The sequence below is a fragment of the Cryptomeria japonica genome, chromosome 6 (genome assembly GCF_030272615.1).
Source record: "Cryptomeria japonica chromosome 6, Sugi_1.0, whole genome shotgun sequence".
Lineage (NCBI taxonomy): Eukaryota > Viridiplantae > Streptophyta > Pinopsida > Cupressales > Cupressaceae > Cryptomeria > Cryptomeria japonica.
In genome coordinates, this window is record NC_081410.1 from 319,530,859 (window position 1) to 319,557,540 (window position 26,682).

The window sequence follows — 26,682 nt, forward strand, 5'->3', positions numbered from 1 at the left end:
ACAGCTAATTGAATATGAAACAAAAACAAGTGAATGGAAACAAAGGTCTTATACATTGAGATGAACTTGAAAACCATAAAGATAAAATAATGGAACCATAATTCTGAAAACTTTAGAGTTTAGAGCAATGGACAAGAAAAAGTTTATCCACAAAACAAATTATGAAGAACCAAATATAGTTGGGGCTATTGTGTGGATTAGAAGATCTTACTCTTAGAAAATTTGTCATTGATGTCAAGTACAGCAATAGAAAATCTAATACGATGCAGAAGTTAAATGAAATCTGTAGAAACCCTAGACTGATCAGGTTGGTCATGAAGGACAAACACGTACATCAGGTTTGAGATTTCTGAATATTTCCTTGATTTGCAGTCTAACAAGTACCTGCATTTTTCAGACCAATGATAATGATGAATTATAACAGAACAAACATTAGATATACAGCAAAAACAATATTTTTCTTTACCGTCAATTTTTTCTGATTGTATTTTTCTTAGAAGATGCAATGATGGTATTGGACATATCGGGCAGAATATTGACCGACAGTTATGGTATGAAAGGTCAAAGACTTCTACAAACATATTTGGTTCTGTGATACCTTTGTTCATAATTATGCTGCATACATCTGTTGGGTCATCATGGTGACTCGTATAATTTTTATGATCAAGTATTTCATTCAGATCGATCTGTATGTATCAAGTTGGTCACTTCTTGGTGATTTGGTTACAACTGACAATAGCCACCTGTACATATCATCTTTTATTATTTAGAAAACTATTTGTATATCTTAAATTGTGTACGGCAAACATACCTGTAGGGTCAATTGATTTGGTTGTAACTGAGTTGGCATTTGTCAGCGGTTTGACCTTCCTTATAACTGTTCAAACTATACAGTTGTCTATTTAAAAAGGCTTGAAAATCCCAACTGAAATGTTGGTGTGTGTGATCGCCAAAGTGAAGAATAAGAAGGGTGAGCATGTATCGTTGGTAGAGATATATTATACAGATTACAAGCCCAATGAAGAAGTGCTGAATGAGGATCAATATTGAAGGGATTGAAGATTTTGATAACAGAGATATATCTTTGGATGGGTCGATTATGTTTGTGTAGGCATCACAATAAACAAAGGAGTACAGTATATGTTAGAAAGCAGTTTTGATGAAAGAGAGCAATAGTAATATATGGAGTGTGAGAGAGCAAGTCTGTAATGTTTATTGAAAAGAATCTGTATATTCTTAAAGTTGGTGCTTTTTGAATACTGAGAGGGTGCTTTGTTGAGTTTCTTACAATACTAGGAACACAAGAAGATGACCATGCACAGTAACCATAGGGTGTGCTCGATTAACCACGAGCAATGATTCACATTATTGTTGCCCTCCCAACCATAGACGATATACTGTTATCGTCTCCCCCGAGCATGCAAATTATATCTCCAATATATATATATATATATATCCAATATGAACAATGCATACAGCACGATAGTGCTGTAGATATTATTGGGTCTTTACAAATCCGTAGTGCAAAGGCCGACACCATTGTAGCTTCCTTGTCCGCAACATGCATCCGCCGTATTCACAAATCCGTATGCTGCAGGATCACTGAACAAGCTCATGTTCATTGAGTACTTGTTGGAGAAGGTGAAAACCTGAGCAGAAGATAATATCCACAATGCTGAAGATAATATTGATATGCTTATGTGTCTTGCTGTAGTGAAGACCCGATCTGCATGTATGTCTTCTGATCTGTGTATATTGCTTCCCCTTATTTTTGTGAGAGGAAAGGCGCACTATTTGTATCCATTCGTGGGATACATCAAATGACACGTCTTCATGACAATGTCAGTTGTGATCCTTCATCATGACCTTTCTAAGGGGTGGCGGGTTTATGAAATAATTGTTTTGTATTAACCACTTAATACAATTTGTTAACCAATAACAAATAGATAGAACAAATAACATGAATACGATTCCTTATAAATCATTATATAAATGTGTAAAGCCAAAGGCCATTCACAAATTTGTAATTTGCTATGCCGGCCTGAAGGATCCGACCATAGCTATTATTTCAACACTCCCTCTTAGCTAGGGAGGAATCCTTCTTGAAAAACTGAGTCACATTTCCTCATCGTGATGACTATACTCATGTGAGTAAAGGAAGCTAATCACCTCATCATGATGTTTTACCACAATGGCTACACTCATATGTGGAAGGGGTTGATATCACCTCTTTGTGATATCAACCATCATGGCTTCTCCATGGATGGTGTAATAATAGATATCACCTCACCGTGATATCAACCATCATGGCTTATCCATAGATATTACTACATGGCATGTCCACGGATTTCACATTTCACGTCACATGAAATCCACCATGAATATCTCTTTATGTAATATCCACCATTATGGCTTGTCCATGAATATCACGTCTCATGATATCCACCATTATGGCATTTTCAAGGATATTACTTCATGGCATGTCCACGGATATTACGTCACATAATATCCACCATGAATATCTCTTTATGTAACATCCACCATCATGGCTTATCCACGGATATCACGTCTCATGATATCCACCATTATGGTATATTTATAGATATTACTTCTAGAGATATAGACCACTATGGCATTCATAGATATCAAGTCCCATGATATCCATCATAATGGTATGATCAATCAATATCATAAGATCGTCACCTTACGATAATGATCAGACGTACAAGTGTTCACTATTGAGAGATCGTCACCTCACAATAATGTTCACAGGGGCTCATCAAGCATTGAACCAATGTTGTCATGGAGTCACACACATGACACTAATCATGAACCATATCAGATTAATAAGATTGCATAATAAGAGTTTACACTTTAAACATCTTAGAGAATACATTAGTACTATTTAAAACAGATCAATGTTGTTGAGACTCAATCTCAGCTAAGGCTACATTTTCTACCATACTAAGCTTACCTTGAAAGTACACAAACTTTATTCTGGAGAGAGGCTTGGTGAGAATGTTTGTCGTTTACTCATCAGTACTAATATATCTTAATTGAATAGCATTCCTTTCCACCACGTCTCTAACATAGTGATACTTGATCTTCACATGCTTCATTTTGTCATGACACACAGGATTGACAGAAAGCTTTCACACAACTCTGGTTATCACAATGAATAATTGTAGGCTCCAATGATTGTACAAACAATCCTGCAAAGAGCTTTTGAAGCCACACTGCTTCACGAACTACCACACATGCTGCAACACAATGAATCTATCTTGGTTCACACATGAACTGACTAAGAGAACTCACTGCAAAGCAGATATATGGTCCGGTGTTGACCAAATACATCAATGATCTAATCAACTGACAATACATAGAGGAATCTATTAGATCTGAATTGGATGCTGAATCGCTCAACTTCTCCAGAATTATATCCATCATCGTAGACATGGACTTACAGTCCATCATGCCAAATCTCTTCAGGATGTCTATAGTGTACTTCCCCTGACTCAAGAAGATCTCATGCGGTCTTCTGCCAAACTTTCAGTCCAGGAAGTAGTACATAAGGCCAAGATCCTTCATCTCAAATTCAGAGGCTAACTCCCTTTGACACTGAATGATGAGCTTCTATGCCACAGTGAGAAATAAGTCATCAACATAAAGGACCAAAATCAATGCCTCACCATTAACAACCTTTATGTAACAGTTGGAGTCTGCATCACTCTTGGTGAATCCCAAGTTCACCAAGTATCCATCTATCCAAGAATATCACGACCTAGGTGATAGCATAAAAACCTTCCAACCTACACACATGGAACTCCATTCATGAATCATAGAGTCCTCCGACTGCTGATCACTAGAGAAACCATCTCGACATGGTCCACTCCCTCTTACAAATATGACCAAGATCCTTGAAAGTCAATTGAAGAAGAACCTCTAGCTGCTCCCTCTATCACAGAAGCATACCCTTAGAAGTTTGCTCCCTCTTACTAGGAGAGCCCTCTTGTCTCGACTTTGCTTTGTAATCCTTGATGTTGCCATTACCCGTACAAATGCCTCAGCAACATTCCTTATGTATCGTTCTTCTTTTTCTGCAAAACCCATCCCCAAGGGCCAAAGAAAAGAACAAGAGCAACTTTTATAGTACATATAGGAATACTGATAAGAGGCTGACTATGACAAGCAAATAAAAGTAATACTCAAGAGATAATAACCAAAAAATACTTATCTCATTATCCAAACTCCATCTGGCTTTGGATAAACTTGCAACCCTTGCAAGTAGTATAACAGCAGTCAAGCCTTAACCACTAAGGTCTTCAAGTGTCCCCTGCAATCACACATGCACTTGCACATACACTTGTAATAATCTGCTGTTAAACATAGCTCAAAAATTGATAATGATAAATTAGATGCCTTAAATTGTATGTAATCATAGCTAAGGGCTACAGAACTCAACCTTACACATGGGCAGTTCTAGTTTCATGAACAGGAAGGCAACCATTAGTTCAATACATACAATAGACAAATAACATAAGCATAAGCAATGCACCATATACTATCAAATAAATGTGGTAGTAGGGTGAAGACTTATCTGATCAGTTTGGTCCTTTCATCCAATGAAGGTCCCGATCTCATACCTCAGTTGCCCTAGACAGATACAAATTTGCAGAGTTTCCAAGGCTGAAGATAGAAATGTCACTTCTATGAAGAGAATCATCAAAGTCTAGCTGGAAGGAAGTGGCCCCAACTTCCTTCTCATTATTTTTGGCATTTTCCTCAATTATAACCTGTAACCAAGAATCTCTCTCTACTCAATCTAAAAATGATCTCTATCCCCTGTAATATCCTTTTACTCTTAAGCTCAAGTTCCTCCTCAAGATAGAGGGGGTTGAGTTTCTTACAATCCTAGGAACACAAGAAGATGACCATGCACACTAACCATAGGGTGTGCTCAATTAACCACGAGCAATGATTCACATTATTGTTGCCCTCCCAACCATAGACGATATAATGTTATCGTCTCCCCCGAGCACGCAAATTATATCTCCAATATATATATATATATGAACAGTGCATACAGCACGATAGTGTTCTAGATAATATCGGGTCTTTACAAATCCGTAGTGCAAAGGCCGACACCATTGTAGCTTCCTTGTCCGCAACATGCATCCGCCGTATTCACAAATCCGTATGCTGCAGGATCACTGAACAAGCTCATGTTCATTGATTAGTTGTTGGAGAAGGTGAAAACCTGAGCAGAAGATAATATCCACAATGCTGAAGATATTTTGATATGCTTATGTGTCTTGCTGTAGTGAAGACCTGATCTGCATGTATGTCTTCTGATCTGTGTATATTGCTTCCCCCTTATATTTGTGAGAGGAAAGGCGCACTATTTGTATCCATTCGTGGGATACATCAAATGACACGTCTTCGTGACAATGTCGGTTGTGATCCTTCATCGTGACCTTTCTAAGGGGTGGCGGGTTTATGAAATAATTGTTTTGTATTAACCACTTAATACAATTTGTTAACCAATAACAAATAGTTAGAACAAATAACATGAATACGATTCCTTATAAATCGTTATATAAATGTGTAAAGCCAAAGGCCATTCACACATTTGTAATTTGCTATGTCAACCTGAAGGATCCGACCATAGCTATTATTTCAACATGCTCAGATCAAGGAGAGTTGGTGCTCTTAAAATAGGGGTTTGGTGACTCCTTAGGGTCGTGTTGACATGGATGAAATCGCATCGCTGCAAACTCCATACGGCCAACACAGAATAGAATAGCCGACTGATTATCCTAATCTCTCTTGAGATAAGGAAGTCTCTAATGCTGTTTTCTAAGTTTGATCAAAGGAGACTACCTCAAGGTTTCTTTTGTCAGGTCTTGACTGCGGGATCTCTCAGTGGCTTGATGTGTTTATGCTGGAAACACAAGGGGACTTACGTTTAATTGGCAGTTCTATGAATAAGTTCCTCAGAACCTTTTACAGTCTTTCCATCAGGTGATATTGGCTAATTTGAAGCTGTTTTAGCAAGACTGCAGATTTTCCGAATAGATAAAAAAGGGGAAAAGGGAAGAAAGGATAGAGAGAGAGAGAGACATGAACTGTAAATTCTAACTAGGACAGCAGATTCAATTAAGCAGACAGACACCTCCAGGAAACTAGATTAGGCATCATCAGTCATTCAGATGCAATGCTTGCATAAACTTAGTGCAATCTTCAAAGGAGAAACCAGATTTTCATATTACCAAATACGATATTAGAACTTCTACATTCATGGTATATATATTTGATAATCGAACTGAGCATAAAATGGTCCAGATTAACCATGCGGAAAGGAAAAGCAATCAGCTATCCTCTAATGGTATGGACTGTGAAGGCTCTATCAGATGCTTGATTAAAAAAAACTGCTATGCAAAATGAATAGACATAATTAAAAGCTTTCTAAATTAAGTGAAGAAGGAGACCATGCACTCACAAGGAAACTTGAAAATAGTCTTAATCCATTGTATTAATTCCTGCAAATTCCTTCAGAGCTTTCGCAACAATCCAAGAACTTCTTACAAAATGAGGGAAAACCAGTCCCTTAAATAGGCCTCAAAAAGGGATGAATGGCCTGGATTAAATCTAAATAAGTGGCCCAGATTCACCATAAAGCAGGGCTGCCCATACCCATAAATGGGAGGCAAGTATCAACAACTACCCCAAAATGGGCAATAACTACCCAAAAAGGGATAATTACAACAATTGGAATAATCCAAAAAAAGGTGTATAAAAAGCTTTACAATTTGTTGACTAGAAGTCAACTGTCACCCTTTTGGGACAAAAGTGCACTTTAAAGATTTGGAGGGAAAAAAGCACTTTTGAGAAACTACTTTCTCTATTTTGGTTTCACACTCTTTCTTTAGAAACTGGTCCTCGTCATGCAGGTATTCCCGCCATAAATCACGACCTGCCGCTCGTTCCTTGCGAACGTATTCCTGAAATTTGATACATAACTGGAAGAGGAGACTGAAAGGTGGCATGGGAGGGTGGCGAATTTTGTACTGCATGCCCTCGAGATACTGGTCTACGTGCCTGTTGTGACGTTTTCACACATCGCCCCATTGCAAATGGGGACCCATGTTTTTTTGCTCGTTTTGCTCGTTTTCGCTTTGCTTTTTCTAGGGTTTTGTTAGTCTGTTAGTTGTCTGGATTTAGGGTCAAGCCTTAGGGTTCTAATTACCGTCTTTTCGGACCAAAATCCAGTTGGTTTTGGGAGCCTTTTGAGTTTCCTTTTCTAGAATGCAAATTTTGAATGCAATGAATTCGCCAGAATGGTCTAATTTTCAATTGGAATGTTGATGCAGAGCTTAAATTTGTCTAAGTGTTGAAGATGAAATGTGATTTTTTGTCCAATTGAATATTTTTGACCAAATTTTGACTTTTTTGAATTTTGATCCTAGGCATTTCAAATGATTTGTTTTCGCCTTGTGAAGTGATAAAATGTGTAAAATCATGATATTTTGGCCTGTAGGAGCAAAATCGCTCCTGTCCCTCAGTGAAGGACGGGAGCTCGTTTTCAAATATCTTACTATTCTTGCAGGGTCAAGATGAATTACGAATTGGAAGTGATGGAGAAAGGCGAGATCTTTCCATTGAATATAAATTGAAGATTTTCATGAACACAGAAATGCCTCCAGGGGAAAAATCGCTCCTGTCCCTCAGTGAAGGACCGGAGCTACAAATCCAATTTTGCTTTGTCCTTGCAAGATTTTAACGTCTTGACGATGTGAAAAGGTCCAGAGAGGTGCATTTTATCAAATGAATATAACTTGAAGCGTCGCCCAGGGGATCACATAGGATAGCAAGTCCGGCTTGAGTGATGCCCTGATCCTGAATTTGACTAAGTCTGGAAACTGAAAAAACCTCCAAAAACTAGATTTTGCAATATAACTCCTGGAGGTCTGAAACCACTCTCAAACATCCTGAAAGTATATATGGAATATAACTTAAAGTATAAGTGACATTTCCTTCTATGTTTCTTCTTTCTTATAACTTAAAGTATATATGGAATATAACTTAAAGTATAAGAAAGAAGAAACATAGAAGGAAATGTCACTTATACTTAAATGTTATATTCCATTAAAATTGTCCTGATTGAGAGTGCGAAAAGTCAAATTTCGCTCGTGTCCTTCTCCAAGGGTCCACAGCGAAAAAGCGCTCCTGTCCCTCTCCAAGGGACCAAGGCGAATCGCTCGTGTCCCTCACCAAGGGACCAGAGCGAAAATGATTAGTTGAGCCATTCCTGACCTTGTTCGGACGAATCGAGACATCAAAGGCATGGTGAAGGACGAAATGAGCATGATAGAGCATCCAGACTTGATCAAAAACAATGAAATGATGAAGTTTTTGCCTAGAGGGACAAATTCGCTCCTGTCCCTCACTGAAGGACCAGAGCGAAGTTATTCATAAGGTACGTCCTGAACAAAGACCAAGCAAATTTTATGTTCAAAGGCAAGAAAGGAGGTCAATCGAACCCGTTGAAGACAAATTGAAGATTATCAAACGTCAACAAAGGACCAAAATGCTTAAGTTCGCTCCTGTCCCTCAGGAAGGGACCAGAGCGATTTTTGTTATAGATGATTTTCTCGCCAAGTTACGACCGATTCCAAGGCATGGATGAATGGAAGGACGCATTATGAACCCATTGAATATAAATCTGGAAGCTAGCAAAGTGAAGTGAAGCATACAAAGCCAAGATCGCTCCTGTCCCTCTCCAAGGGACCAGGGCGATATGATGATTATATTGCCGTCCCTCCAAGATCAGGACACTCCAAGGCAAAGAACAAGGTACCAAGGACGTTTCGAAGCATCTCCATCGAGCACAAAGTTACAAGGATCGCCACATTGAGGGATTTGCTCTAAAATATCCTAATTCGCTCCTGTCCCTCAGGAAGGGACCAGAGCGAAATTTCCATAAAGACCAAAATTTTGAAAGTTTAACAAGTATCAAGCCACCAAGAGGAATCAAGGGACGTCATTTCACGCATTGAAGGTAATGGCAAGTTGAAGAACGCAAGGACAAGCTTAAAAACTTGAAGTTCGCTCCTGTCCCTCAGGAAGGGACCAGAGCGATATTGATTATATTGGCCAAGTCTCTCAAAATTTACGTCAAGCCAAGGTTTTGCAAGATGGTAAAAGGTCTAAGGCGTCTTTTGAAGGTGATATACCAAAGTGTTGAACGTTAAAATGCTACCAATTTGCACAAAGAGCCTATATCGCTCCTATCCTTTGGACAAGGACCAAAGCGATTTTTACTAAAACACTCATGTTCCGTCAAAACCAAGACAAGGAAAAGATAGGCATGGTCAAGGACGTCCTTTGGAAGACAATGAATGAAGAACAAAGATCAAAAGTTTGCAAATTTGAGCCAGGACACTAGGATCGCTCCTGTCCCTCAGGAAGGGACCAGGGCGATATTACATCCAAAGGCACTCATTCACACATGCAAGTCAATCTAACTCAAAGGACCCAGCTAAAATGGCGATTTGGACGTAAGGATGAAGACCTTGGACGTAAAAATTGCAAGAATCATGACCAAATTGATGGATCGCTCCTGTCCCTCAGTCAGGGACCAGGGCGATGAGGTACGTATCTTCTCACTTTTTCATTTTGGCGCTTAAAACACATTTTTTAAATTTATTTAAATGCTAACAAAATCGATATTTTATTAAAAATAGCATTTAAATATTGCGCTTAATGTTAATTAATTATTTTGCCTTGTAAAAATCGAATTTGTCAATTTAAATGATAAAGGCATTTAATTAATTATTTATTAATTAATAAAAATCAAGAGGAGCGCTTAGATAGGGAGGTCGGCCTTTATTATTTAATTAAAATCGTTTAAAAATTGCTTTATTTCACAAAAGTCGGCCTTAGGGTGGATGATGAGAGGCGCTTATATAAGGGAGGTGAAAGATTTTTATTTTCACATTATCATTTTTTATCATCTCAAGTGCGATTTAAGGAAGACAAAGGGAGAAGTGCGAAGTTGTGTTCAAGGAGGTGCGAATTTATATCCAAAGGAAGGCGTTAGTACTATCCAAAGAAGTGCGAACTTGTCCAAGGCATTGGAGATCACGTCAAGAACATATCAAAGATGGCGAAATTGCTAACTTGAAGAGGAGATCACGTCCAAGACTTGAAGGGTGGCGAAGTTGATAAGAGGAACGTTCTTTTGAAGATCACATCAAGACTATCGAATTTTGATTTTTGCCTAGGCAAATTCCTCATTTTGCATTCTAGAGTTAGCTCTCTAGTGAGGTATGGCGATATGGATTTATTGTTTTGATTTTGATTGTTAATCGTCATAGCTTAGATTTTGAAATTTTGAAATTTTGAATTCCTAGCTCAAGAGTCGTTTTTAGGAAATGATTAATAAAGGACTTATCATTAAGTTTCCTAAAAAATTGCTCTCTAATTTATGTTATGTATTGCAAAATCATGTTACTAATTTTGAAATGTTGTGTAGGCATCAAATGGAGGTCTCTTCAAGGAAAATCAAGCCGGATCAAGGACGGTCTTCGCCAGGACGGTCTTCGCCAGGACGGTCTTCGCCAGGACATGGGCGACCTCTTTCAATCCAGCGTTCCAAGGCGAGGTACATCGTCATCCTGCACATCAAGGACAAAAGGAGTTAGAACAAGAGTTAATTAAAGATAGCCTCTCAACGACATCAAATTGAATATCTAGCAAGCTTCAAGTGTCAGATGAGGTGGCGTCCTAGTCATCATTTCTCCAATCAGTGAAGTCCATCTCAACATGTCCAGATTCAATGTACTTAACTCATGGAAGGTGGCACAAACTCCGATGTACCTACCCCGGCTATCCATTGGTCGATTTTTCTAAAAGGGACATGTGTCCAAGCAATACAATTTTATCATTGGTCAAGCATTAAATGTTATGTAATGGTTGTAACAAACCCTAATTAGGGTTTTCATTGTAAAATCTTGGCCATTGATCTTGAATTGATCTAAGCCATCAAATTGTATTGTGGGCACTATATAAGCCCAGGCATTTCATTTTGTAAGGGTGAATTTTAGATGATTAGAGAGTTGTAAATAGTTGGAAGAGTTAGAATATAGTTGATAGAATAGCAATTAGAGTAGAATAGGAGGACAAGGCAAGAAATTGTTGCCATTGATTGTAAACAAACTCCATTTTCATTGAAGTAATGGTGAAATATGTCGTTTTCTTGCAATTCGCATGGTTTCTTGTTGAAGTCTTCAATCTTAGATGGTAGATAATTAGATGAATGGAGGAAATGTGATTGATTGATGGTGGAATTCGTACATCCATACTACTAGCAGTTTGTTGATTGCAGACTTGCCTTGCGTAGTCAACTGGAATCATTCAGCTTAAGCTCAATTTCAATTTGTCGCCTCTTCATTGATATGCATCAACTTGGATGGTATCTATGCCTGCGGTGATGATTTGAACATCATAAAGCTCCCTTAGAAGATCGCACTAGTCTTGTGTAGATGTTCCATTGATGTCAAAACAAGATCTAGTTAGAGTTTTGTCAAAAATCAAATCATTGCTCCTACATTCTTAGTATTAGGATTAGATCCTCTCTTCGCCCTTATCCTTTTTCCATTTTTTTCAAATCTAAGTTAGTAAGAGCCTGTGTCCAGCAAAGCAGATCGGAAGTTCAATGTAAGTCCCCTTGTGATTCCAGCAAATCACATCATACCACTGGAGCTTGTCCACACGTCGAGACCCCACTAAAAGAACCTTGGAGTCTACCTAACTGATCCTTTACGCGAATCTTCAGCAGTTAGAGACTATTTTCTCAAGAGAGGATAAGATACCTATTGGTATTTTATTCTGTGTATGATTGTGTACAAAATACACGTCAATAGTGCCTTAAACCCTCCTTCCAGCTGGAGCGATTACGCTCGAAGCACAATATGTCTGAATGGAACTGACCAGCAAAACTCAAGTCTCCAACGGAATAAGAAACCCTATCTCCCCCCAACCTTTCTTCCCAGTCTGGCCGGATTACACTATCGGATAGGTCATTTATCCATCCTGAAACCATTGATCGGAGGATGGTCTTACCTAGTTCTTGCATGTTCCCCAGAATTACCTCACGTGTCATTTTCTTTGTCAATAATTTCCTGGGCGTTGTTCTTCATGGTGACGGTCCAATACCATTCCTTGAGAACACTGATGCCATGGGGATCTAGGATGTCAAACAGTGTGGGAATCTACGTATGTGTCCAAAAAAGAGCTCTCATGAGGGGAAGGGTAGAGGCCGCTACTTCGTGCATGTGAAGGGATTCCCTCTTTACCTCCAACAGCCTGACTAGAGTGAGCTCTCAATGGAGAGCCATTTCCTTCACCTCCCTAAGGATCTGTTCTCCCTTTTTCTTGATGTCCTGCATCCATTCCTTGACGGCCTTTGCAGTATCCCGAATTCCTTCAAATTCAGTTGTGGTCCTTTGTGCCAATGCCATTGGGGGAATATGGGATTCGGAGGGGTTGTGTAATGGCCGTAGGAGCTTATCGATGTATCCCTCGGCTTGTTCAGCACGGGCCCGATACATATCCTTTTCCGCAGTGATCTCCTCGAGCTGTCTGAGTATGTTCTGCACTGAATCCTTAAATTCCTCCTTTTCCTGCTCTTTTGTAGCTCGTCCGATGGGGACAGTCGTAATGCTATAATCTGCCAGTGTTATTTGATCTGCTGGCTTGTATACGGGCGGGGTGGCAATATGAAGAGTGCGGTTCCTTTGCTCATCCCTGGTTACCTTAGAATATGCCCTTGGTTTCTTCTTCCCTTTAGTTTTTGCTTGATCCATTCGTGAGAAGATATCCTCTAGATCGATGGGTGCTTTGGTAGCGGCCCTGCGCTGAGCTCTGGCGATCAGCCACTCTTGAGGCACTGTCTGGGTTAATGATAGGGTCAAGTTAGCACCCTGTTCTCCTATGCTCTCAACCGGCTGACCACAAATTAGCAGCTGCCCCGCCATCGGAGGGGTGAAAGGGAGGAAGCTCCTTGCTTGTAGCTGAGTTTTCCCCTATTTCGCTGAACAATTGTCTGACATCCTCCTGTGAAGGCTACTCCTCGGTTCTCTCGGGCTCATAAATTTCGTCTATCCTTTGTTCTCCTTCAATGGTCGAGTCGTCCTTGGCTGTATTGAGGAGTAGCAATTCATGACGGCTCTGCTGGGTAGGTTCATGCACTTCGACCCCCTGGGTGGATGGGATTTCTCCTTCCTTTATTTGGTCAACTTGGGGCCTTTTGGCTTGGTGTCCGGTATATCAGGTGCAGGAGGATCATTGGCCTCGAATGCATCGATGTCGCTCTGGGAAGGCAGAGCAGGTACGCAATCCAACTCTATGGCATCGTCGGACGAACTGGGGTCCTTTGAAGATGAAGTGGCCTCTGGCCTCCTTATGGGAATCTTCTCCCTTCTTGTTCTTTTGGACGTCCGAGTCCCTCTGCAAGCCTTAGCTTTCTTTCTTTTCTCTGGTTTCTCAGTTGATGTCCCTTCGTCTTCGGAAGACTGAGAGTCAAGACTGCCCATCAAATGGTAAGTGAACTGGACCCCCTCATGGACTAGCCTCTCGATCTGATGATGTAACCACTGATCTGTGTATCTTGCTGGGGCTACCATAACTGCTTCGAAATCCGTGATTGGGTCCTGAGACCAATCAACGCCTGGCAAGAGGTCTTACTGCTTCGAATTCTCGGACTTGGAGGCAATTCCCTGAGTCCGTGAGCTGATCTGGGACCTAACGGTATTCAAAGAGTCGCATCTGCTGCACACTCAACCTAGAATATTCCCGTCGCCTGACTTCGTCGTCATCGGAGCAATTTTTCCAATAGTCTTCAACTGACTCCTTTGCTCTGTATCTTCAACCATAGGCCCTTTTTGCCAGATTATCATGATCGAAGTATTTTCTTGGGAAATGGTCCTGGAGGCCATAAGAGGCTAGCTCTGCAAGGGACTCCTCTGCTAGGGTGGGGGTTCTCAATTGGACATCATGGCTGCCTATGATCATAGGAAATGTGAATCCAACCTGCTTGCTCTCTCGAAGTAATATGTCGGTGGGGCGTGATTGCCTTGCCACCTCCATGAGGATTACTTTATCGGTTGGGTACCGTGGAAGTCGAAGGGGGGCACCATCGAAGCCAGCTATTCGGATGTAGGAAAACCTTGGGAACTGAATGAACCAAGCTCCATACCTCTGCACTAAAGTGGTAGCTTGCTCCGAGAGCCTTATGTGTAACCCTCCCTGCATTAGCCTGACTAGGCGCATTGTGAAGGCGTTATTGACGCGTTCATACTGACCAACCGCGTAAGCCGGGCTGTTCTTTTCCCTTTGAGCTATATCCTGGTAATGCAGCTGCGGGTAGCAATCATAGACCTTCACCTGACCAGGCCCATTCCCAATCTCACCTTTCATTATTAATCCTAGCAGTGGCTGGTTCTTTGCGAACATATAGACCAAATAGGAGGTCATGGTGAAGTACTTCTTTGTTTCGAGCTCAATCAGCTGAGCATGGATGTTATCGCTTATGATCTGGGCCCAGTCAAACTTAGACTTTCCGGCAAAGACCTGCTCTGTAAAATAGAACATCCACTCTTCAAAGTAGCTGGACTTAGGAAGTCCCATGACTCGGCTGAGTAAGGTGACCATATCCCCATGTTCATTATGAAAATCACTTCTGGGGGTCTTTTTCACAATCCTGGTGTTCGGAGGCCTTTTCTCCTTGAACCATTCTTCGTTAATCAATGCCCTGCATCGGGCTGGATTCATATCATATGCCCCTTGTGCTTCGTCTATGGTTGTAGCTGTGGGATTATTTGGAAAGGGGATATCAAATGCATCACCGATAGCCTCAGGGGAGAAGTCGGCGATAGTCATATTTTCCAGAAGCACTAATCTGGACTTTGGTTCGTAATGCCGAGCAGCCTCTACTACTAATTCATAGTTCTGGATTGCTGGAGGAAAACCTGCCGCTTGGGCGATGCCACTTTCCACCATCTGCCTAGGCCTGCCATATGTGTTGGGTGAGAAGACCTGATTCCTGAAGTCCTGAATATCAATGTGGCCAAGGTCGGTGTCACCAATGTTGTCCCAGACGCTCTGGACCTTCGACTCCCTTAATCCTCCCCTCTGATATTGATACTTCATTCTTTCAACCTTCTGCGGGATGTCCGATTTGGATGCTCGTGAGGTTTCGGCTGCAGCGGGTGTTTTTGATGATTCCACCGCCGATTTAGGCATCTATCCTGCACAGCCGGACGCGGATTACAAGGTGATACAAGAACGATAATGCGGGTTAGATAACAAAAGAAGTGCTCCAGTAGGCCGGGATTAGTTTAGAGTTAGTCCGGACATGGAGCAATATCATTTTAGCTAACAACTTGATTAACTTTAACAGCATCATATTCTTGAAGATTTGTGACTACGCATTATCACTTTCGGATTTTGGATTAATTTTCAACAGAGGCAAAACATGAGAATTTTCTTGAATTTGAAAAGAGATGCAGTTTCTGGCTAAACCTCGGGAGTGAATTCTAAATTTCGAATGTTTCGAACAACGCTTTATGAAAAAGAGATGTAGACTTCAAGAATTCAAGCATTGCGATCAAATTTCGCGCATTTGCCTACTTGATTTACACAATTTCAAATGACCATACGCGATAAAGCGTACTTACCTGATGGGAGCAGATGGCGAGAGATTACCCGACCTCGTCGCGTGAAGTGAACGGACGATCCTGCAAAGTTTGAATCCCAACGGTTATCCCTTTGATTTAATTTTTCGCGGTTTGGCGGATGAAAGGGAATTTATCAATTTTAAATGGTTTTATCCTTGGCAATCTGAATTTAAATGGTCGAGGGGGGGGGGTTGATGCAGCGTCTTACCTTCTTGTTTTCGGATCTTGGAGAGTTCTTTCAAATTTTGAATTGCATTCTCTCTTCAACTTTGGATTTTGACGAATTTGGAGGTTTCGAAATTTAAACTTGGCTTCACTCGGCCTGCACGAAATTCGGAACTTGGACATTATTTGCAACCTTGGAGATCTCAACCCGCTGGCGAATTTCGGAAGTCCTTGGGGTTTAGGCGAGCTGGAGACGCTTTCGGAGCTGGAAATGCTTTCGGAGCTGGAAACGCTTTCGAAGTTCTTCAAAAAACCTTGGACCTGAGCGCCCACTTTGCATGCTCCAGCAACTTTGGAACTTCGGAGCTGGGAACGCGGATTGCAAACCTCGGCAAACCTTGGACCTGAGCGCCCACTTGAACTTCGGCGAGTTGGAAAACTCGGAGGACTTGCCGCCTACGTTGGGTGCCCGTTCAAACTTCGGAGGTTTTGGTTTTTAAAGCCTCTCGCACTTCGACTTCGCGATTTCGGACCTAGGGTCCGAAAATAGCACTTCGTGATATTAAACTTCGGACCTGGGGTCCGAAAATAAGCTTTGCGTTTTTAAACTTCGGACCTGGGGTCCGAAAAATAAGCTTCTTAAGTGATTTCGGGTGTTGGAGGCGCTTTCTTCGCGAGGAGAGCTTTCTTTAAACTTCGCATTTCACTTTCCCAGGGGTTCGAAAATAGGCTCTTCGCGATATAAACTTCGGACCTGGGGGCGCTTTTAAAAGATGTCGTATTAACTTCGGACCAGGGTCCGAAAATAACACCTAAGCGCCTTTTCGGACTTTCGGACCTAATGCGTCCTTTTTTGCTTTTCGCCTTCTGTTTAAGCTTTCTTCGCAGGGTCCGAAAATAAAGATTTTGAGTTTTAAACTTCGGAGGTTTTGGCGCGTTTAAAAGATTTCACGATTTAAGCTTCGGACCTGGGGTCCGAAAATCGCACTTAAGTGATTTTCGGACTTTCGGACTTAATGCGTCCATTTAAACTACTTCGCTTCTCTTCTTTTCCGTGTTTTCCTTTTGACGTCTCTTACCCCAGGGGTCCGAAAAGAAGATTTACGAGCCCCCATCCGAAGTTTCAGACCTTGAAACACTTCTCCAATATTAAGAAAACCTCGGACCACAGGTCTGCTTTAGCGAAGTCGAGACACCTCTAAAATTTCGGAACAGGGGTCCGAAAATAAAGATTGAGTGATTTTCTGGGTTTGAAGTGCTATCTTCGCAACATCTTAAAAGAACTTCGGATTGCTTTCGAACCGAGCAGGGAGCATCTGCTTTGAAATTTTCGCTCCAGGGCCCGAAATTTGGCCTTTTAGACAATTTTGGAAACTTGCACAGAACGTTGGACCTCCCACCAGCTTCGCCAGGCTCCACAAATCTGGATTTGGGAGGCATCAGAATACTAAGGCACTTGGCTTGGCGGGATCCGTCAATTCCTACCATCCTATACCTATCCAAGGCAATCTTCAAAAAACTGGAACAAAGCTCTTGGCGCTCACGCCCGAGAGCCAGACTAGTCAGGAGGACTCATCGCCTCATTACTTCAACGTCAATCAATTTACGGATTGGTCACGAACTCGCTCGAAGAGACATGAGAAACTCTGCTTGGAACCTCAGGACAACGATCGAAAGCTTAAAACAGGAAAGGGGACCCTGTCGCCGACAGGGAGCGTGTGCAACGCACAACAGGTCGGTGCCCTTAAAAATTGTATTCGAGTTTCTTTGTGAGGCTGGATTAGGACAGTAGATCCTAGCAGCATTTCTCACTGTGGTTTTTCATCCATTCTGGGTTTTCCACATATTTCACATGTTATGCCTTCTAAAAGTGAGATTGATTTCTTGTCAATTCTGTTTTTACGCTTACCAGTTTATCAGAAATAGTTTAATTTCTCAAGAATCTGGAAATTAGCTCTTCTACTGATTCAACCCCCCACCCCCCACCTCAGTAGAAGAATTGTGTTCTACACTTCCAAGACACTTTGGTGAGAAGATATATAGATGCAGAAGACCAAAAGAATGTGTCCAGTAGTGACTGGGTCACCCTCTACTTCAGAGAGAGACACATAGGGTCTACATCTCATTCCCCAAAAAATCCTTCATCATCCTTGCAGCTTAAACGTGTAACTTCCACTACATTACATACCCAGACTTTATTACCACCAGTCACATACTGATTCTACTTCAACACATAAACTCTGCATTGATGTCTCACTGGTTCCAGAAAGGACACAGACTAGTCTAGTGGGGGAAAGAATTAGCAATATTAAGTTGTCTACAAGTCATGATTAGAAATTAAATTACAAGGTTGAATGAAAGGTATAAATAAAATGTAACAAACATAGGCCTCTCCAATTTTTTTGTCCTCTGGCTACATATAACAAGTGCATCTATCATGACTCTTTCTATATGCACTTTGCTGATGTCACATCCCATTTAATTAGCCTAGCTTTATTATTGAATTATTGCAATAATTGTTTAATAGCACATAATTAGACAAGATGGTTTGATTATATTAATCTTGTCTAAAGAATTAATATGATCATTATGATGACTGATTATGTTTGTTAGTGTAAAAGGAACCAATGACATTCCCTTAAGTCAGAGAGAGTATCATCGAGAAGGAGGTTTAGCTGATAGAGGTAACTTGTCATGATGGAATCATGTATGCACACTTAGAATCATGTGGCTAGGTTGCACAAGAAAACATCATTAATGCTATGATTAAGGTTTCATGTCCAAATCATCAAAACCTCAAGCAAGGGTGATAATTGAATTGCGTGGAAGTAAAACCTCCTTATATAAATTTAGTCTAAATTTAATAACTGTAGAGCTTGTATTTCTATTGGTTCTTGAGCCAACTTAGCACAAGATCGTCCTACTGGTGCAATATATACTTATATTTAAGAATTTTGCCAAAATGGACGTGAAACTAAATGAGAATTAGTATTTTTAATTTATTTATTGAATTATTAATATTAAATAAATATCATTACATTTTTATATCAACAGAAAAATAATAATTTGTATTAACCTTAAATAGAATTATATTTTAATATGGGCATTATATATTATAATTTTGTTTATTTGAGAAAAAGAAGGATTATAATTATTTAAAGTTAAATCAAATAAGAAAATGAAAGTATCCAAAAATAAAATAAAAATAAAAGTTCCCCACGTATCTAACCATTGCCACCATAATTTGTTCCTATCATGGCAGCATGCTGGAGAAAGATATAGAATTTGGCCTTACACTTGGCAGGTGCATTTTTTTATTAAACACCTTCTAAGAACTAATTTTGGGATGAACTTTCTTATGGATGGAGGAGGATTTGAGAAAGGGGAAAAAAAGAAAAGAGGTAGAACAAATTAAGAAAATAGTGGAAACCGGGGATAATTCAATATGTTGGAACTGCTTATTGGAGAAAATATATGGCTGATGGCTATGACATGCTGCAAAGTTATGCATTTGAACTCTGCTACCAGATGGAAGTGCAGGTGGACCTTGATGATGATAGACAACAAAAGAAATGGAATGATAGTACTGCTTTGTTATTCAAGGAAATCACCAAAGAGCCCAAGACTCCTAAAATGGACAACTGCTAAGGCACATAGTTATACAGTGAGAATTTTCTTATATGAATCAATATGTTGAATGAAACCATCCATTTGAACAGATAAAATAGAACAAAATTATGTTTACTACACAAATTTATGAACATGAGATTGCGAAGTACTAGGGGAATTAGAGAATGGTTTCCAGGAGTTGTAACATAGTTAAGAATGAATCTTCAAAATTTAAAGATAAAAATTAAATCCAAATGGCAGTTGAGATTTAGTGTCAAATTCGTTGGTTGCAATAAGGAAATAATTATTTTAGAAGTAATCATTCTAAATCATTATTTATAAATTCTCCCTTGCACTATTTGTGATATATGTCTCTATGACCAAACAATGTTCAATTTTATAAAACCCTATAATTATAATTTGATAGTGATCAAAGGCTAATTAAGTTAGAAGGTTTTGAAGTTTATCTGTTAAGTATTTCACCTAAACTAGAGAGCAGCAAAGTAGCTTATGCACATCATGTAGCCAAATATTTCTATGATGCACATCTTGCTGCTGCAACTCAGAAACAAAAGTCTTTAAAATCTAGCATAATTTATGGATATGCTCAAACTTACAGCTATTTAGATAATGGTGTATAACAGAAAAGGGGATTAGGGGAATTTCTCTTGCAAAGAGACAATGGGAATGGTGGGAAATGAGGCAATGCTGGAAAAGAAAGAAATAATCCACCTCCCACAGATGGAAATTAGCTATCAAAGTACTATATTCATACCCAAATCTAAACCTATTTTACCAATATCTTATAATATACATAATTATTCCAGATTTAAATCTATTTCATGATTGGATGTAGCAGATAGGGATTCGTATCAACTCTGAAATCTTGAACCGAATACCTACTTGAAGTGCACTGTGGAAGTGGCAATGACAATGTTGTAGAGAGTCATTGTTAATTGACATGCCATCTTCCATAATAGTTTAAGAATCATCTTGCTTGGATTCATAGATCCTGATAATAAAACAAAGCTTGAATAGAGAACATTAAACATAAGCAATATTTTGTACGGTTGTTGTAATGACAACTTTGGAAGTTGTATGATGGCTTACCCAATAAGCCTCTTGCAGTATGTCATCAATTAAATGATAATATGAGAAAAAGTATTCTTTTTCCATTAGGAAAGGTCATTTATGTTATTTTTTTTAACTTAATTTATATGATACTAAATATAATAAATGGTTAAAGAGCATAAATTTTCCACACAATTCTAACCTTCTGTTAGTAGGCCTAGAACCTTATTCCTCAATTTGGGAGGCTTACTGAAAGTTTGATATTTGTTGCATTTGATTAGTAAACAATTCGTTAGAAGACTCATACAAAAGATATGACTATATAATATAGATTATCTTAGTCTAGCAAATCTGGAAGTAAGAGGTGACAAGGGCATTACACTTATTCTAGATTGTAGATTGATTATGCACAATCGCTAGTGCAGTGGTCAAAGTTTCATAACTGTAAGGGACCTTGTAGTCTTGAGATGAAAATTATAACCTTGAAAATCTTGATATATTATGAGGATTATCTTGATCAACCTCCCTCATTGATCAGGCGGAGATTTTTTTTAAAACATGGAAAAATAGGACTGTCTTTTGCCCAAATTGTTACTCTGATAGGAATCCAATGACCTATAATGCAGATAAAACTGCTCCTAAATGTTTGGGATTCTTTAACAACCATTTCTGGGTCTTTTTCTTTGCTCTAACACCTTTCCAGAACATATTGAAGTTCTAAATTTGGCCAAGTGATGGAAACGTTATGCCCATTTTAATGCAGTCCTGTTTTGCTGCAATCAGCAAATTAGAAACTGATAAATGAATATATGTTGAAATATATGAGTTTAATGGGTATTCTCATATGTACAAATACTAATACGTTGGAAATATATTATTGGGAACTAATGTTAGAATAGATGTCTTCTCGATATAGTTTATATCATCTTGATCATAGTGAGATGATCAAAACTTTCCATGCTATACGTATTAATTATCATTGAATAAAGTTCATGAGTGAATAGATTGGGTTGATTTGCATACTCTTTCATAATACGTTATCAATTGGAATGCGCATTTGATGCACGATTATTAAGCATATAGGTATGCTATCTTGCCAAAAATTCACATAGTGAATTAGATTCCACCATGCTTGTTGACCACACACTGCTAGATCTTTTGGGATGGGTTGAGCTTCTCCAGTGGAGTAGTGCGGGGAAGCTAATGCTTTGTGGTAGGGTGGATATCACCTTGATGATTCTCTCTCTCTCACTTCAAGTCACATAAACGAAAATGGCAAAAGTCTTGTAAAGAAAATATAGTATATATATATATATAGGAAAATTGGTTGTGATGGCGCTGCGTTGCTCCTCTAGGGTTTTTCTCTCTGAGTATGAGCGCAGGGAAGGATGCGGCGGCAGCTCTTTCTCTTCCAATGGAACGAAGGGAAACAGACGATATTAGTGGAACATGACATTTGCAAAGGTCCTTTCAAATGATTGCGCCATAAGTGATGGGCCCGGCAACGCCAACAGAAAGGGATTCCATAGATATGTGAATCAATGAGTGGAGGGTAGAGTGAAGGAGGCTTCGACTGAGGAAAGAGTTGGAGGAGGGGGCTCAGTGGGTGACAGGAGAAATGAGAAGAGTAGAGATAACTATCAAAGTATCACGGCAGCCGAAAGGAGGACAGTGCATCTAGGGGCTGAGATTGCTAATGAAGGTAGAGAAAATGAAAAATATTTTTCTGAGCGAGGTCTGATCGCGAGATTCAAAGGGTTTTGGCCAAGTTTGAGTGAACTCCACAAATGGATCACAACATTCTGGAAACCCATTCTTGAGGGGGATATCCAAATTTTCTCGGGGGCAAGATGGCACTTTGTGGTTTTTTCTGACAATGAACTGGATCAGAAGAAGGTCCTATGTGAGTACCAATGGAGTTGGGAGGACAAGTTTATGCTACTTCTGAAATTGTGGTATCCGTCCTTCAATCCCACCACGGAATCTTTCGACAAAATACCAATGTGGGTAAGACTTCCTTACCTACCTTTGCAATTCTGGTTTGAGGAGTGTTTTGAGGCTATTGGTGACTCATTGGGCAAATTTCTGGGAGTGGATGAAAGGTCCCAACCTTCGCCCATATCCTGGTTGAGATGGATTTAAAAAAGGGCTTTCTTGCGGATTTATGTCTGAAATCTAGAGAAGAAAATTGGCTGCAACCAGTGGATTACGAGGGCATACCCTTTCGATGTCGTCAATGCTTCCAATTGGGTCACAGAGCTACAAGCTGTGAGCCGAAAAAATCAAAAAAGTAGGGTACGTGGTGTTGACGTGTTTTTTATGACAGCGTCTAACACAGAATAAAGTTACCTAATGGTCACTTCATTCTCTCTTGATCAAAGTACGATTGTGTGCTAAGATTGCAGGAAGATCAAACAATCGACTCCAAGGTTCCTTTATGCTACGGACGTGATTCAATTGGCTAATGTGATTGTTGGTAATCCAAGGGGCCTTGCATTTGCATCATTCTTTCACTTCTTTGTTGTGGCTGGAACTCCATCATCAGATATGGCAATTTTGTGATGCTTCTGCTTCGAACGGACTAAAATGAACTAAAAGTAAAAGGGAAAGGGTTTAGAAGGATCTAAATCTACTCCTAAGGGCAGTGATAACAATGAATAGTGCTCTGGTGGACAAATTCCAAATAAACCAAGCTCTGCTTCGCCAAGATCAACCACAACCCCGCAAGAACCAGTGCAATCTTCTGGGGATGCTAGAGGATTTTCAAATCAAGAAAGTACATTTGAATACCCAAAAACGGCGCAATCCGACCATCCACAATCGAACTTAGCACAGATTTAGGGGGTTCAGGCTAACTTTACACTGCAACTTACAATCAGCAAGATGCAAAAAGTATGAACCATGGAAATTCATCAAAACACCATTACATTCTCCATTGAAATCAAAGCACTATACTACTTCTACTCTAAGTGAGGAAGGTGAAACCATGCAAGTCTTGAAAAAATAACTTAAGTGGACACCATCAGAGAACAATGTTTCACGTTTATTATCTCAAAACTTATCGCAACAATTTCATACAAGTCTCCCTCCCTCAATTTGGCGCCCAACTGCATCCTGGGGCGGAATTTTCACTATGTGAAGGATTCATGGAATTTTTTCACAAGTTCCAGGCTCTTAGTCAGGATATATACATGAAATATAACATTTAAGTATAAGAAAGGAAAAAGACATATTGAATTCTTATACTTTAAGTTATATTTCATATATATTGTCAGGATGTTTGAGAGTGGTTTCAGGTCCGTAGGAATCATAATGCAAATTCTGGATTTTAGAAGATCTTTAGAGTTTTCGGACTTAGTCAAATTTCAGGCCATTTTCGGATCAGGATGACATTGGTGGATTGATGTGAATTTCTAGACTTGGATGATTTTGCATGCTTTCCTCTTCTGGAATAGGAGTTCCAACTTAACCATTTTTTGATCCAACTTATCTGCCTTCTGACTCTTCCGGATTTAGAAATGGTCTTCAGAAATGTTCAATCTTCAGCGTCTTCAGAGATATTCAGCTTTCAGTGTTTTCTTGTGAAGATCCTGCCAAAAATAGATTTTCCCAAATAGTTAAGTGTTTCAAAATGTCAAGGTTTGGGCAAAATAGGTCAGAAAAGAACTTAAAAAAATAGTAAGTTTGATTTTTGGCAAAATTGGACCAATCTGGGACTCCGTTTTGGCTAAAATTTTACTGGGAGGTTCCTTGAAGGGTCCTAATTCCAATCGTATGTTCAGTTTCTTCAAAACCCTAACAGAAACCCCTAAAATCTAGGACAAAAGGCATAAACCCCAAAAAAGACAAAACAGGCCCTAGACTTCACCAAACTCACTCAAACGAAAAGCAGACTTGACCAATATGACCCCCAAACACTTGCAAAGCAGGGAGACTGACAAGACTACTGCGAAAAGACCCCAAAAACGCAAGCCAAAAGACCGGGAGGGCCTAAAAAGTAGGGGGTCCCCATTTGCAATGGGGCGATGTGTGAAAACGTCACAACACGTGGTGGAAAGATGTTTCTAATTCCCACTATGTGGTGGAAAATGATAGTTAAAAGGATTCCCCTCACGCCTCAAAGGAGATGGGTGTTGCACGTGACACATCCCAGAGTGAAGAAACTCCACTTGAACCTGTTGCAGGTACTGAGATTTTGGATAATGCCAGTGTTGATACTAGTTCTAAAAATGTCAAATCTGGGAAGGGCAATCACCAAGGATTGATGGTTGTTACTTGTCCAAAGGCAGGGGGTTGTGATGGTGCAAAGAAGAATGGAAGTCAAGATTGTGCAAGACGCTCAAAGGATAGGAGGATTCTTGGTGACTCCAAGACAGAGATGCAAGAAGCTAGGGACCAGGAGGAAGGGTGGACAGAAGTGAAGAGGAAGAGAGACAAGAGGATTAAGGAGGAGGCTTCTTTCAATATGCTTCTCCGCTCTAATGATAAGGGCGGGGCCAACACTAGTATGTAATGTTTTGACTTGTTAAAGGGTCTTGCACTATGGTGCATGGTTGGTCTGGGGAGAGGGCTCCCTTCTTGTAGCCTCACTTGGTTTGGGCCTTGCTTAAATCCTGATATTTTGATAGAAATAAGCAACAATTACTGATCAAAAAAAATATAAATATAATATATATAGTGTATCTATGTCCTACTAATTGAGATGAGCAGGTAAATCTATCTTAATTGCTCATATTTGCCATTTATTATATCACAGCCTTGAATTTTTATGAAGTGTGTGACTGAAATAATTAGATTGGTTACTTTGCATTCTATAAGTGTGGTAAGTAGACATGTACAAATTGCAAAGACTGTTAGAATCATTTATATATGTTTGAGAGAATAAAATTTTAAGTCAAATGTTTCACTCCTAGATTAGTTCTACATTATCATGTTTTTTTTCCCCACTAATTTACATACTTATTAGTGATTATTTAGGTAGATGTTACGGCTTATTAGTATTGAACAGGTTCTCTCCCTAATCTGAAGAAAAACGTACTCCGCATGCCATTAGTTCTACATTATCATGTTTTTTTTCCCCACTAATTTACATACTTATTAGTGATTATTTAGGTAGATGTTACGGCTAATTAGTATTGAATAGGTTCTCTCCATAATCTGAAGAAAATCGTACCCCGCATGCCACCAAACAAAAGCATTTGTATTTCTGAATTTCCAATCTGTAAAATGTCTATACTTGTAGATAAGTATCCCATACTGTTATATAAGATACTTCCTCTATGCTTGGTGTGAATCACTCTGTACTCTGAATAATCATAAAATAAATTATGTTGTCCCTTTGAAAAGAAAAGTAGGTAGCTGATTCATACACTAAAACAATTACCTCTCCTGCATCTGCACTTGATGACATATATTGAAGGTAATATCGGCGCAATGCATCTGGCACAGAGCCTGCTCCACTGCCCCAGACATTAAGGTCCTGATCTGTTACCTAAACCATATGTGAATAAAATCATATATCTGGATGATTCACGGTGTGAAAAAAATTACCTTTGAAAGGTTCCAACCATTAATTTTTAAACCTAGAATGAAAATAAAGAGAACAATTACAAACACAGGAGAAAAAAGAATATGCCTATACAACACACTATATTTTTTTTTTAAAGTTCCATAAATATTGATATGATTTTCCAGTTATGGTAGACAAATATGGCCTGTGGTCTAGAATTGTATGGAGCACACAGAATAAGGTCTTACTAATCATGTTCAGTACGCTGACTACCACCCAAATATTACAAGAGCATCAGAACATAATCTGAGTTATGGTAAGCTAAAAAACCAACTAATAATTGAAGAAAACAAATATCTTAGCCATGGTTCAAAAATTTGGTCCAGGTAAAAGCTTGGCAAACTCAGAGCTCGCCAAAAACTCACCATATGGAAAGAATGCTTACAATAAACTTACAACACATACAAAGTACTGAATTTAAAGAACTTGAAGATAGTTTTTCAAGCCTCAAACATGCTCCAGTTTGCTCCTTTGTGTGAATGGTCCTTTCCCATAAGATTTCCCGTCAAGATTGAGTACTTCATTTGTAGA

General features: G+C 39.5%; 1 protein-coding gene across 5 annotated transcripts in view; it reads right to left on the reverse strand.

The window, feature by feature from the left end:
- Nucleotides 1–257: 257 nt before the first annotated feature.
- Nucleotides 258–26,682, reverse strand: part of LOC131856088 (uncharacterized) — an 85,828-nt gene continuing 59,403 nt past the window's right edge. For 3 of the 5 annotated variants that reach the window (XM_059207348.1, XM_059207350.1, XM_059207351.1), the window contains 2 exons: nt 25,966–26,066; nt 258–384 (listed from right to left, as the gene is read on the reverse strand). In XM_059207348.1, the coding sequence (XP_059063331.1) occupies nt 273–384; nt 25,966–26,066 (213 nt within the window). In that variant the 3' untranslated portion in view covers nt 258–272. Of the gene's footprint in view, nt 385–25,965; nt 26,074–26,682 lie in introns of all 5 variants that reach the window. The other 2 variants (XM_059207349.1, XM_059207352.1) reach the window with 1 other exon arrangement.